At 44.8% G+C, this 14,314-nt stretch overlaps 1 protein-coding gene across 3 annotated transcripts in view; it reads right to left on the bottom strand.

The window, feature by feature from the left end:
- The window catches only part of acsf2 (acyl-CoA synthetase family member 2), a 196,811-nt gene that overhangs the window by 121,476 nt on the left and 61,021 nt on the right, over nt 1-14,314 (bottom strand). For all 3 annotated transcript variants that reach the window (XM_043714578.2, XM_043714576.2, XM_043714579.2), the window contains exons 5-7: nt 13,812-13,865; nt 4,385-4,503; nt 1,067-1,229 (exon numbers count right to left, since the gene is read on the bottom strand). In XM_043714578.2, the coding sequence (XP_043570513.2) occupies nt 1,067-1,229; nt 4,385-4,503; nt 13,812-13,865 (336 nt within the window). The remainder of the gene's footprint in view (nt 1-1,066; nt 1,230-4,384; nt 4,504-13,811; nt 13,866-14,314) is intronic.

The raw sequence follows: 14,314 nt of genomic DNA, 5'->3' as shown, positions 1-14,314 counted from the left end.
AGTTTGACCCAGTGACACTGAAAAAATGACAATATAGTTCCAAAGCAGGATGGTATGCAGCTTGGAAGGAAACGTGTAGGTGGCGATGTTTCCATCTGTCTGCTGCCCTTGTAGTAGAGGTCACAAATTTGAAAGGTGCTGTCAAAGAAGGCTTGGGGGCTGAGAAAGTACAGGAAATATGTAGTGTAGTATTTATGTTACTGGGCCAGAAATCGAGAGGCCTAGAACTCTGCAAAGAAGAGGTTAAATCCTAGCATTGCCACTTGGGAATTCCAACTTAATTTCTTTCAGTTTTAATTTAGTCAGTAAAAGTGTCCACAAAATAATTATATGTTTGTAAAAAAAAAATTCCAATTAGGGAAGGAAACCTTTTCTCCATAACTGTAACTCAAGTTGTTGACCATTCACTGACCTCTGAAGTGGTCAAGCAATCCATTCAAAATTAGTACAAACATCAAATTTGATGAGTTACAGAATACAGTGCATCACCTTGTCAGGTAAAGATAAAAGGAGCCGTAAGTCCTACTAGACCAGCAACTCTCTTGTCAGAGGCTTAACCTGAGGGTCACTACAGCTCAAATGAGGAGAGAGGTTGTGCAGGAGAATCCTTCATGATAACCTCGGCTAGTACAGGAATTGAACACACACCGTGGGCAATACTCAGCATTGTAACAGCTGTCCAGCCAACTGAACTAACCAACTCCAGAAAAGACTGACTTAATCATTTGTATTGTCCGTATGCCCATATTATGGAAATGCACATATCAGGAAAATAAGTTTTAACAAATTACAACCTAACTTAGATTTACCACAAGTTAAAATTACTTTCTTGTTTTTATATTCTATGCTTCAAAGATGTGAATTGCTTTTTCATGGCCTCATCAATACCAGGTAAAAACACATACCACCAAGTTCCCTTTGTTTCTTTACTTCATTCAAAACATTACCATTTACACTGCATTTGTCTCCTGTTCTTAACCTCACATCATTCTGACTACAAACAATTTCAGAACACTGTGATAACTTTCTAAAGTTGATTTAAGGGATGAAAGTACAGTTGGTTTACCGAGGTGAATTGGATGTTTATTGGGTCATCAAAACTGATTTTCTTTTGGAGTCTCAGTAGTAGCTCTTGATGGCTGCTTGAAGCTGCATTAAAGACCTCATCAAAGCTGTACGTTCCAGGAGGCTTACTACCAATCATGATGATTGTCCTCAGATCTGGAAGTCTAAACAAACGGAATTCAGGAACAAATCAGTGGTGCCTCATTTGCACAGTGTCTGAGATCTCTGACATTGATTACGAGTTTTCATAGCAGTATCTAAAGTGCAGATTCTGAGATTGTGCAGTTAGACACTGCCCTTTCAAATTCCTTATATAAAGATGATGAAAATCTCTGCTAACTGTAATCTATCACCAGAGTTCATACAGATTATCTAATCTCAGTGAACATGGACTAACAGCATTGACTTGTCCCAAATTCCACACCACATTAGTTGGTATGGTGAGGAATTATTCTGAGTTTGATGCAGAACTTATATGGAGCTTTACTCTACCTAATCTGTGCCCTATCCTGGAAATGTTTGATGATTAGATTAGATTACATTACATTACAGCATGTAAACAGGCCCTTCGGCCCAACAAGTCCACACCGACCCGCCGAAGCGTAACCCACCCATACCCCTACATTTATTCCTTACCTAACACTACGGGCAATTTAGCATGGCCAATTCACCTGACCTGCACATCTTTGGAGTGTGGGAGGAAACCGGAGCACCCGGAGGAAACCCGCACAGACACAGGGAGAACGTGCAAACTCCACACAGTCAGTCGCCTGAGGCGGGAATTGAACCTGGGTATCAGGCGCTGTGAGGCAGCAGTGCTAACCACTGTGCCACCGTGCCGTGGCATGGTGTAGAGGGACCTTTAATTTAAAACTGTCCCAGGAGTATCTGATGGACCAATGTAGAGAGAGTTTTACTCTGTTTCTATCCCACACTATAACTGCCCTGGGAGTGTTTGAGTCTGACACTGGGTGTCTGAACTGAAAATGTGTTGCTGGAAAAGTGCAGCAGGTCAGGCAGCATCCAAGGAACAGGAGAATCATCGTTTTGGGCATAAGCCCTTCCTTAGGACACTGGGTGTCTGAAGTATAAATCAGAACATAGTAAGTCCTCACTTAAAGTTATGGTTGTCATTTTAAATTAAGTGACTTTAAGTGAATCACATTTCCCATTAAAACAAGTGTAAAACTTATGGTTAGATTCTGTAGAAGCTTCCTTTTCAGATAAGAAAAGACATTGATCATTGTAAGTAAAAATACTTTTTATATTTCTAAATTCCTATCTTGGCAAATTTAAAGCCTTTGTAAACAAAATAAATTTTAAAACATATGTAAAAGAAATGCTAACATGCCACTCACCTCCTGTTCATTGCCAACTGTACTCACTGAACCTCCTGCCCCAAAAATCTTGCTTTCTGGTCACCTGGTCACTATAGACCTTTCCTCTCACAATCTTCCAATGTACAGCCTCTCCCAAACTTTTACCCACACACCTGCTGTTGACACTCCAATTCGCGGCTTCTGCCGCTCCAAGGCTTGCCCCTTTATTGATCCTCCTTCACACCAAACCTAGTGCACCTCAACCCTGCTGTTTTCCTGTCCTTAACCCTCACTAAGAGTGAGGGAGATCAGGCACAATCAACTGCAGTGACGATTACTGTACATTCAGCAACAAAATACCATCCTAATAAAATTAACCATTGCATGTGTGGAAGTCTCAGAAAGGCAGGACTACCAAATAAAATTCAAAATACTGCAGATATTGAAAATCTGAAATAAAAATCCAAACTTGGGTGTGGAAAGGCAGAACAGCTTAGGATCTTGTATAGTGAAAACCATATCCTAGGTTTCCTCATTGCTGCAGTAACAATATCTATCTTACTAATGCCATCATGTAATAAATTACTTCTCATTTTGACATGAACCTCTTCTTGTTAAGACTTACTAGTGACTTTCTGCTGCTAGTGTAAACCATATAGGCCCTTACATCTAGTCAAGGGAAGGGGATGGTGGCAACAAATTAGCTCAAGCACAAGCTGTTTTGCATCACAACAGACAGAATATTTAAATTATTCAAATATTGATTAGAATAATGTTAGATTAAACAGTAAAAAGAGGGATGAATTTCTAAACTGTATTCGGAAGAACCTCCTTGATTAGTATATTCTTGGCCGAAAAAGGAAAAAGATGTAACTGGATCTGATACTGGTAAATGAGAAGTGCTAAGTGTCTATGTGAGAGAATTTGGGTAAGAGTGGCCACTGTATCTTAAGATTTAAATTAATAATGGAGATTCATATTATGCAATCAAATATAAATGTTCTGAATTGGAGGAGGGATAATTTCAATGTGATGGGAATGTATTTACCCACATTAAAACAGAACCACAGACTAACAGGGTCTACTGTATCAGAATAATGAGTCATCTTTAAAGAGGAGAAACTTCACGTACATTCCAACAAGGGCAAAAGGTAAAGGAAACAGAAACCAGCACTCCTCACATGACAAGGGCGATAAGAGAATATGCTGAAACACAAATGATGTATGCCAGCACTTCAAGGAAATATACTTACAGGACAATAAGGACTGAGGGGAGGCTGTGCGAACGACTACATTGTTCTCTGAGGAGCTGGCATGGGCTCGACTGGCTGAATCACCTTCTTCTGTGCTATAAATGACTTTATGACATGATAGATGGGGAACCAAAGTTCCCATATGTCTGGAAGCCACAGGACTCTTCTCTAAATATACAGAGTAGATTCTGATGAGATCATCTGTCTGAATGGGGAAGCTGCAGTGAAGACGGGGAAGTGAAGTAGGGGGTCAGAAGAGGTAAGACAGTTCAGGATTTGTTCACGTCCATTCTTGTGAGGCCAAGAGCAGTTGGAACACAGAAAACAAAAGCCTCCTGTGTCATAAGTTCCTCCTGTTCTCAAAAGTCAGACAGTCCAGAAATCCATCCTTGGAACAGTACAGAATCTGTTAGTTCAGTCCTTGCTGACCATCTTTCCTGCCCAATCTCCCTTTCAAATGTCAAAACACCCCCCCCTTTCCTGCCTGATTTCCATATCCCTTCCATCACATCCACCCCTCTTCTGCCCCATATCTCTAAACCCCAAGCTCCTTTATTCTCTCCATCTGTTTACTTATCCACCACACCTACCATCTACCAACTGTACCCTCTGTCTTCCAGAACACTTGTCCCTTTCTCTGTTTGCTCCTCCCAAGGAGTTGTGCCAGACATTTGCTAATAACATTAATTCCTCTCTGCTTCTTACTCTGAGCCAAGTTGATGTGTCTGTACTGACAGCAGTATGTACCTTTTGCTCCTCAGGTCCCCAGGAGTGGCTTTTTCCAATTCTGGACAACATTGCTTAATGATGTCATAGTAAATTTGGGTCTTAAACTTTGTGGGACAGACCAGAGCCTTACAGCCAACCTGTAGAAAGAAACGGAGACATGAAACAGAGACTACATTCACTGCCACTACCACAATGCTCATTAAATTCACATTCTTCACCCACATTACAACTCCACGCAGTCTTTGTCACCACAACAGCCTTCACCATAGTCATTGGCACCACCACACCATTCTCCACAGTCACCACCTCCACCACAGCCATTATCTCCACTTCCCCATCTGGGCCACAACGACCAGAACAAGTCCCCCTTGGATTGCTCCGGTTGATCTGAATGGGCATGTCACGAGAATATGCAAAGGGGAAAAGTGTGCACTTGTATTTGGAGAGATGAGTCCGAATTCATTGAATCACTACAATGTGGAAGCAGGTCATTCAGCTCATCCAGTCCACACCGATTCTCCGAAGAGCATCCACCCAGACCCACTCCCTCGTCCTATCCCTTTAACCCTCCATTTCCCATGGCTAATTCATTTAGCCTGCACATCCCTGGACACCATGGGCAATTTAGCACGGTCAATCCACCTAACCTGCACATCTTTGAACTGTGGAAGGAAACCAGTGCACCCAAAGGAAACCAATGCAGACACAGGGAGAATGTGCAAACTCCACACAGACAGTTGCCCGAAGGTGAAATTGAACCCAGGTTCCTGGCATTGTGAGATTGGTGTGCTAAACACTGTGCCACCATGCTGTCCCACAAATGGAAAAGCTATTTCTCTGTGCCGTAAATACTTTGTAACAGAAAAGTAAGTGGTGGATAAGCAACATCCAGATGGTATCCTGTTGAATAAGAGGTTTCTACCTGGTACATAGCTCATGCGCCTTGTTACTAGGTCCTTTCAGATAAGATATTTCTCTTGCTGAGGCTTTTATGGAATCAAGAGGTGAATTCCTTCCATCAGAATTCCCAATCTCTGTGCTATTCTAACCATTTATATGGTGGTCCATTCAGGTTTCTCATAGTGAATGAGAAGACAATGAGAAATGATGATAGTGGGGATTATGCCTTGAATGTCAAAGGAAGCTTCTCTCCACAGATGCTGCCAGACCTGCTGCGTTTTTCCAGCATTTTCTGTGTTTGTTTCTGATTTCCAGCATCCACAGTTCTTTGGTTTTTTTGTTAAATTCTCTCTTGCTAGACATGATTATTGCCTAGCATTTCTGTGGTGCAAATATTATTTGCCACTTATCAGTCCAAGTCTGGATGTTGTCTGCCGTATACAGATATGCACTAAATCAGTATTTGAGGAACTAAAAATGGTACTATGTAATCATCAGTGAACATCACCAAATCTACATTATATTGGAATGAAGATCACTGATGAGGCCACAGATGTTTGGACGAAAGAAACTACCCTGAAGACTCCTATAATAATATCCTGAGACTGAGATGATTGTCTCCAACAATCAGAACAAGCTTCTTTTTGCTGGATATGTCTCCAACCAGTGGAAACTGATTACTATCATGATACAATTTTGATTCCAGTCTCTTATGAGGAGCAACTGGTTCCGTTCCCACTGATTGCAGTAAAAGGCTCAGGCCCAAGCTTGATGGGCAAAATTGGTGAGAAAGATTCACCAAGATTGGCTCAACATTTTTTGATTAGAAAGTGGCTGCCTGAGTGAAGTCCTACTTAAATACCTGGATGTTTTTCAGGAAAGTCTAGTGACTATCAAAGCAGCCAAGGCCATTTTGCAAGAAGCCCAGAGCCATTTGCCTTACGGGCAAAAATACAGGCAGAAATCAGAAAGCGAGAAATTGAAGGAATCAGAAAAACCAGTCCAGTTTGTGAAATGGACAGGACAGGCCGTACCAATCATGAAGACTGACTGGTAGGTTCATCTTTGTAGAGATTTTCAACAAATGGTAAGCCACTATTTGCAGCTGGAAAAATACACAATCCCTTACATAGAGGACTTATATGTAAAGCTACAGGAGGGCTGTCCTTCATGAAGCCTGACATGAACCATGCGTACTTACAATTGCAGTTAGATGACGATTCCCAGAGTATGCTATAATTAATTCTCATAAGGGTTTGTATCAATACACGAGGCTGCCATTTGGGGTTTAATCAGCTTATGCAATTTTTCCGCAGATGATGGAGAACATTTTACAACGTCTACCCCATATCACCAATTATCTAGGTGACATGCTAGAAAAAGGGAAGACCAATAAGGAGCACTTAGAGAATTTTGACATGGTTTATAAATGTTTCTTCCAGGTAGGCACATGCCTTCAGAGGGTTGGGCTACATATTCGACAAGACCCATTGGAAGATAAAGTGAGGGTGGTCAAAGGTGCCCCAGCTCCCACATCTGTACGGGAGCTTAGGTCTTTCCTTAGGCTGGTGAATTATTATGGAAAGTTCATACATAAGCTGGCTCCATCCTGGCACCTTCATATCAACTCTTAAGAAATGGTCAGCCTTGACAATGGATGCTTTGCCTAGTCATAGCTTTCAGGAAAGTGAAGAAACAGCTATCATCCTCAAAGGTGTTGGCACACTGTGATCCCATGCGAGATCTGATATTGACATGCAATGACTCCTCGTACGGCATCAGGGTAGTTTTAACTCATATGGCTCAATGGAAAGGAATGCCCAATAGTGTATGCCATCCAGGACTTTGGCTAATGCAGAGTGTAATATGCCCAGATAAAGAAAGAAGGATTGGCAGTCATGTTTGGAGTCATGAAGTTTCAATAATACTTTTACGGACGTAAGTTTGGAATCATTATGGATCACAAACTTCTGCAAGGTGTGCTTAAAGAAGACAAGGCAGTGTCACCTGTAGCTTCACGCTGAACTCAGCAGTGAGCTCGAACACTAAATGTGTATAATTATGAGTTGGAACATCATCCAGGAGGCCAAGTGGCAAACGCAGGTGTATTGACCTGCCCCAATAGCATTTATACCACCAGCAGTACTGCTACCTGAAGGGCCTGTGAGGCTTTTAAAATTTCAGACACACTTAAAATCAAAACTGACAATATCTGACTTTACACACAGAAAGATCCATTCCTGGCAAAAGTGAAACAGTTGCAGATGATAGGGGGAACCAAAAGGCCAACACAATCAGAACTGAAACCTTTTTGGAGCTGGCAATACCAGATCACACTGGAAGTTGGCATATCATTATGGGGAGCTACACTGATTGCCCCAGATAAAGGTCACCACCAGATATTGGCTGTACACCAACAGGGTCATCCAGGGGTTTCCAAAATGAAGACGTTGGTGTGAAATTATGTCTGGTGGCCAGGATTGGATGCAGACATAGCTGCATTGATGGGGAAGAGCCCAAAGTGCCAACCAAGTCAAAATTTACTGCCAGACGATCCCTCACATTCGTGGGAATAATGGCTGGGTAAAACCTGGACTCACTTACATGTCAACTATGCAGGTCCTGTCATGGGATCAATGTTCTTAGTCTCTGTATGTGTCCACCCAATGTGGCTGGACGTACATAGAGTTCATTCGTCAAACATGGGGATGATGACAGAAAAATGGCATACATTAACATGATTCATGCAATACATGAACTCCCAGAAATGGTGGTCACAGAAAATGGGCCAACATTTACCAACAGGGAATTTCAGAATTTCCTAAAGTCAAATGGTATTTATCATAAGGACAGCTCCATACTATCCATCATCCAATGGTCTGGCAGAAAGAGCAGTCCAAACTTTGAAGGCAGGCTTAAAGAGACAGCCTACAGCTTCACTAGATACCTAACTGTCCTGTTTCTTGTTTGATTATAGGACCACACCTCATGCAACCACAGGGATAGCTCCAGCACAGTTGCTAATGAGGAGAAGATTCCACATCAGGTTAAATCTGATCTTCCTGGACTGGGTGAGGGGGTGCTGTGGAGGCAACGTTGAAACAGTATCAGAAACACCAATGCTGGACACAAGACTCTGCAAAGTGAGAAAGAAACTTTATTTCTGGGGATGAGGTTTGGTGTAGGGACCACGGGATTGGCCCTGCATGGGTAAATGACATGGTTGATGCAAGGTCAAGTCCAGTAGGTGTGATGGTCCTGAACAAGCACATAGACCAAATGAAAGCCACAAACTTGCAAACTGGGTGGGAGCAAATTTTGCCCGGCTCCTTGACAGCCTTTCTGACTGTTCCAGAACATGTTCTCCCTCTCCATCAAGCGCTGAAGATATCTCAGAATCTGAGATGGACACAGCAGATGTCACTGCCTCAACACCTTTGCTGCCTGAAGAAGAGAATAAATTTCTTCCGAGTGTCTCCAAGATGCAAGAGACAAGCTACTGTGCATAACATGTTGTCTGTATCAGAGGCAGAGTTGGAGGAACCTGACTCAGTGCTAAAATGCCCCAGGAGGAGCTACAAAAAAAAACTGATCTATATCCTCAGACTCAGAGTGGGGAGGGATTTGGTGATTGTAATGAGGTCAGCCAGGTGGACCTCATCGAATAAGTTCCCTGATCAGGACTGTAAATTTGGTCCAATCAGGGAGCCTGGGCTAACAGATAAGTTCAGGAGTGTCAGATGGTACGTAGGGGCAGACCGAGAGCTAGAAGACAGGTATATGTTCCTCAGTGCTGTCACCCCGGGCAAGTACGGGGGTGGGCTGTCACCCCGGGCAGGTACCGGGGTAGGCTGTCCTAGAGGTGGCCGGAAGGCGTGAGAGGGTGGTTAGGGAAGCCGGAAAGTAGGTAGCCTGTCCTGATTGCTGTTGTGCTCGGGGGGGTTGGGGAAATAGGGCGGGCTGTCCTAGAGGTGGTTGGAAGTTGTGTCAGGGCGGACTGAGAGCCAGAAGGGGCATGGGGTGGACCGAGAGCCGGAAGGTGGGTAGGGGCGGGCTGCCTTAGAGTGGTCAGAAGGTGGGAGGGACGGGGGTTTGCTGGGTCTGTATTGTATGTACTTTTTTTTGTTATGTAACTGGATTGTCCTTTTACGTACAAATGTCTTTTATATATGAAATTGGGATTTGAGGTTTGTCCTCATCTCTCTGTAAACTGGTTGAACGGTAGGGTTTGTGGCCTGGCTTTGCTGCTCCTCTCCCTTGTCAAATCGCTGTTGTACACAGCTGTAAATGTTAACTGTTTTTTTTGTAAACTGTTTTGTAATTTGTTTAATACAATTAAAAAAAAGTTCAGGAGTGTCAGATGGTACGTAGGGGCAGACCGAGAGCTAGAAGGCAGGTATATGGTCCTCAGTGCTGTCACCCCGGGCAGGTACGGGGGTGGGCTGTCACCCCGGGCAGGTACCGGGGTAGGCTGTCCTAGAGGTGGCCGGAAGGCTTGAGAGGGTGGTTAGGGAAGCCGGAAAGTAGGTAGCCTGTCCTGATTGCTGTTGTGCTCGGGGGGGTTGGGGAAATAGGACGGGCTGTCCTAGAGGTGGTTGGAAGTTGTGTCAGGGCGGACTGAGAGCCAGAAGGGGCATGGGGCAGGCCAAGAGCTGGAAGAGGAATGGGACAGGTTGCCTTAGAACGGCTAGAAGGTGGGAGGGAGGAGTGGCTTGCTGGGTTGCTGGTTGGGTGTGGGGAGGAGGGGATAGGGGGCTCTACATTCTATGCACTGTTTTATTTCCAGTTGGACTGTCTTGTATGTATTTGTTACTGTTACTTTTCATGACTGAAAGTGGGATTTGAGGTTTGTCCTCATTTTCCCTGAAAACTGATTGAACGGTGGGGTTTGGGGCCTAGCTTTGCCACCTCACTTCCCTGTAAATTGCTGTTTCTCTGTTTACAGCTGTTCTTGTTTATTGTTTGTTTGTAAACTGCACTGTTTGATAAAATAAAAATAGAAATAAAAATAAATAAACAGGACATTTAGAGTCTCCACACTTCAGAAACTGACTCCAAGATGGCTGGAAAAAAAAGAACAGTAGTGTCAGATGGTACGTAGGGGCAAACCGAGAGCTAGAAGGCAGGTAGACTGTCCTCAGCACTATCACCCCAGACAGGTACCGGGGCAGACTGTCCTAAAGATAGCCAGAAGGCGTGCGAGGGCAGTTAGGGAAGCGCAAGGTGGGTAGGCTGTCCTGATTGCTGTCGTCCTCGGGGTGGGGAGGGTGGGGAAACAGGACAGGCTGTCCTAAAGGTGGCCAGAAGGTGTATCAAGGTGGACCGAGAGCAGGTGGGGCCAGGCAACTGCTGACGTCCTCGCAGGAAAGCCAGCATAGGGCAAGCTGGTCAGTTCACGGGGAAGCTGAGCGAGGCGGCTGATGGCAGCCCATAGGAAGCCCGACCGTGAGAGGATCAGTCAGTGTGCAGGTAGGCTGGGAGACGGACAGTCAATGGCCGATCCATAGGAAAGCTGGCCAGGAGAAAGGGTCAGTCAGTATGCGGGGCAGCTGGGTGCTGGAAGGCCAACAGCCTGACTGTAGGAAAGGAGGGTGGGGGTGATTGGTTAGTACACGGGATGACTGGGAGCCGATGGCCAATGACCATGTTGGAGGAAAGCGGGCTGGAGAGGGTCAGTCAGTATGCAATGCAGCCGGAGACCGGAAGGCCAACAGCCAGCTCGTAGGAAAGCAGCCCGGGGTAATCCGGTCAGTACACAGGGCGACTGGGAGCTGGACGGTCAATGACCAGTCTGGAGGAAAGTGGGTCTGGAGAGGGTCACTTAGTACATAGGACGGCCGGAGACCAGAAGGCAGACAACTGTCCTACAAGAAGGCTAGCCAAGGGTGGTCTGATCTATGTGGTGTGGATGGGTGTCAGGTGTCTTGTTTATAGCTATTTTGGGTCTGTGTTCTATGCCCTGTTTCTCATCTGATTGCACTGCCTTGTCTGTGTTTGTTACTGTTACCTTTGACTGAAAGTGGGATTTGAGGTTTGACTTCATTTCCCTAAAAACTTGTTGAACGGTGGGGTATGGGGTTTGGCTTTTCTGTCCCTTCCGCTGTATAAAGTTTTTTTTTGTGAACTGCTGTTTTCTGTTTATTGACAACTGTATTTTGTACTGTTTAATAAAATAAAGAACAGAATGTCAGACTTCCTGTTCACTCTGAGAACTGGCTCTGAGGCAGCTGGATCTTCCATTTGTGTCAGGGAGGGGACTGACTCTGAGCTGACTCTGGGCCACAGTCAGTGTGTATTGCTGCTGTTGGTTTCTGTTTATTTTTGGGGAACCTGATTTCTAAACTGGCTGAATCATATAGCCAGTTTGTTAACTGGTATTCCTTTTTATTTAGGACTGATTCCTAAACTGCCTGATCTACACAGTCAATGTGTTACCGGTATAATTCAGTTCTCATTAGGAGATTGTTAGTTCACTGGCTGGTTACAGCCTATGTGTTATTCTTTTTTCTTTTACTTTGTGAAAAGGACTTTGTTGATTTTGTGGCAGGGCTGAGCCCTTGCATTCTGGTTTTCTTTTTTTTTTCCATTTTTTTTCACTTTTTTGGTGTTTGGACTGAGTCCTTGTGAGAAAATACATCTTTCCAGATGAGCTGATCCTGTGGGTAGACCTGGCCCTTTGACAGTGGACTAGACCTCTGTAAAGGCTGAACACCTGTATGTGCGCTGGGAGGTGAACATTTGCTGAGTCCTGCAGTTCTGGAGTGGACTTTGCTTTTGGAAGTGGACTCTACCTTCAGGAGTGGACCAAACCCCTGTGAGTTAATTGCACCTTTACTATGTACTGTGTTCCTGTGAGTGGGCTTGGTTCTCTGTGGATAAACCAGGCCTCTATGGAGACTGAACACCTGTGTGTGTGTGTGTGTGGTGGGGTGTGTATTTGCTGTCTTCAGGAGTGGACTCTGCCTTTGGTTGTGGACTCTATCTCTGACAATGTATTCTGCATACTGGAATGGATTCTGTTCCTGGAAATGGACTTTGCATTTTAAAGATAATTGTTTATGGTAATGGACTCTGTGTACCAGAAAGGACTCTGTGTGTTGGTAATTGACTCTGTCTTGTTGTTTGTTGGTTTATCATCTGCACTGTCTTGTGTGTCACTCCAGGCCTCAGTGTGAGCTAGGAGGCTCACAGGTCATCCCAAAAAGCTGTCACTCTGAGAGCTGAAGGGTGGGTAGGCCATCCTGTGAACAAGAAGGTGGGTACACTGCCCTGAAAGCCAGAAGGTGGATAGCCCACCCTGATGCCAGTCACCCTGGCAGCCGGAAGGTAGGTAGGCTGTTCTGAGGGCTGTTGTCCCGAAAAGGGGTTATCAGGACAGTCTGTCCTTGAGGTGGTTGGAAAGTGTGTTAGAGTAGCCGAGAGCCAGAAGTTATGTAGGGGCAGGCCGAGATCCAGAAGGTTTGTGGGCTGCTCTATGTACAGTTGTCCCAGGGAGGGGGATGGGCTATCCTAGAAGTGGCCCAAAGGTGTGTCAGGGCAATCCACAGGTCGGATGGCGCATTGGGATGGGTGAAAGCCAGATGGTACATACGGGCAGACTGAGAGCTGGAAGGAAGGTAGGCCATCCTCAGCACTGTCACCCTGGGCAGGTATCAGGGCGGCTGTCCTGGAGATGGCCAGAAGGCGTGAGAGGGCGGTTAGGGAAGCCCAAAGGTGGGTAGACTGTCCTGATCGCTGTTGTCCTGGGGGCGGGGGCGGGGCTGTAGGGAAACAGGACAGGCTGTCGTAGAGGTGGCTAGAAGGTGTGTCAGGGTGGACTGAGGACCAGAAGGGGCATGGGGCAGACTGAGAGCTCGAAGTGGCAGGCTATCTTTGAGTGGCTGGAAGGTGGGAGGGACAGGTGTTGGCTGGGTTGCCAGGGATGTCGGTGATACATGCACTGTTTTACTGTTCGGTTTATCAGACTGTCTGAATGTGATTGCGTTTACTGTTTCATTCTTGATTGATGTAAGGTGGGATTCGAGGTTCATCCTCATTTCCCTGTGAACTGATTGTACAGTGGGGTTTGGGGTCTGGCTTTCCTGCCCCATTCCCTTGGAAATTGCTGTTTCTTGTATATACAGTTAGATTTAACTGTTTGTTTGTAATTTGTACTGGTTAATATGAAAAAAAGGAGTGTCAAACATCCTGTTCACACTGGTAGCTGGCTCTGAGTGAGCTGGATCAGTGTTAAGGGCTCTCCACATGTAAGTAAAGGGTCACTTGGTATCAGGAGTTATTTCATATACCACTGTGCCATTACCTCTGCTGGGTCTGTCCTGTTGATGGGACACAAAATATTCAGGATGGTAATGGTGCTGCCTGGGACATTGTAAGGTATGATTCCACTAGTATGGCTAAGTTGCACTGTTGCTTTAGCACTGCCCTCCTAGCCCTGAGGTGGTTGTGAGATGATTTCATCCACTGAAAGATCATAAAAGTGACACTTGTAGTTCATTTCTCAGTGAGGGATTCCTGTACTGAGCACACCACCAACCCAGCTTACCTTCCTCAGCACAAACTCCACCTCACGAGCCTGGTATGCTGGATTAATATTAGCCTATGATCAAAGGAGAGGAGATCAGAGTTAAAAAGTAAAATTTAATATCTTGTGCAGTGCAAAGCAAACTCAGCAGCTTGACACCATTTACTGCATATTATTGAGAAACAACTTGGCTATTCATCGGTTAGTGCAAAGAAGTTTAAAAAAAATCAATTTTCCTGATCCAACTCAGGAATTAGATGGGAAATTTCAAAGCTGCTGGTTCTTTAAAAAAAAAGACTATTCACATTTACCCAGTGAGAACAAATATCATGGAATATTGTTACTAAGCTCACAATCAATAAGCTTATGTTACATGTATTAGAAACAAATGTTACAATTTCAAATCATGTGGGTCAGGGATAGAGCCAACCCTCACCAATAGCACAAGGCCATGGAGATTTGACTCCTGGCCCTATCATTATGCTTTCAGTGAGTTTCCCACTCAATTCCAGCAAGAAGTCATT

Source organism: Chiloscyllium plagiosum, unplaced genomic scaffold (assembly GCF_037043375.1).
Source record: "Chiloscyllium plagiosum isolate Xiang-an unplaced genomic scaffold, Cpla_swu_hap1 HiC_scaffold_25, whole genome shotgun sequence".
Classification (NCBI taxonomy): Eukaryota; Metazoa; Chordata; class Chondrichthyes; order Orectolobiformes; family Hemiscylliidae; genus Chiloscyllium; species Chiloscyllium plagiosum.
This window is presented reverse-complemented; position numbering and strand designations above follow the sequence as displayed.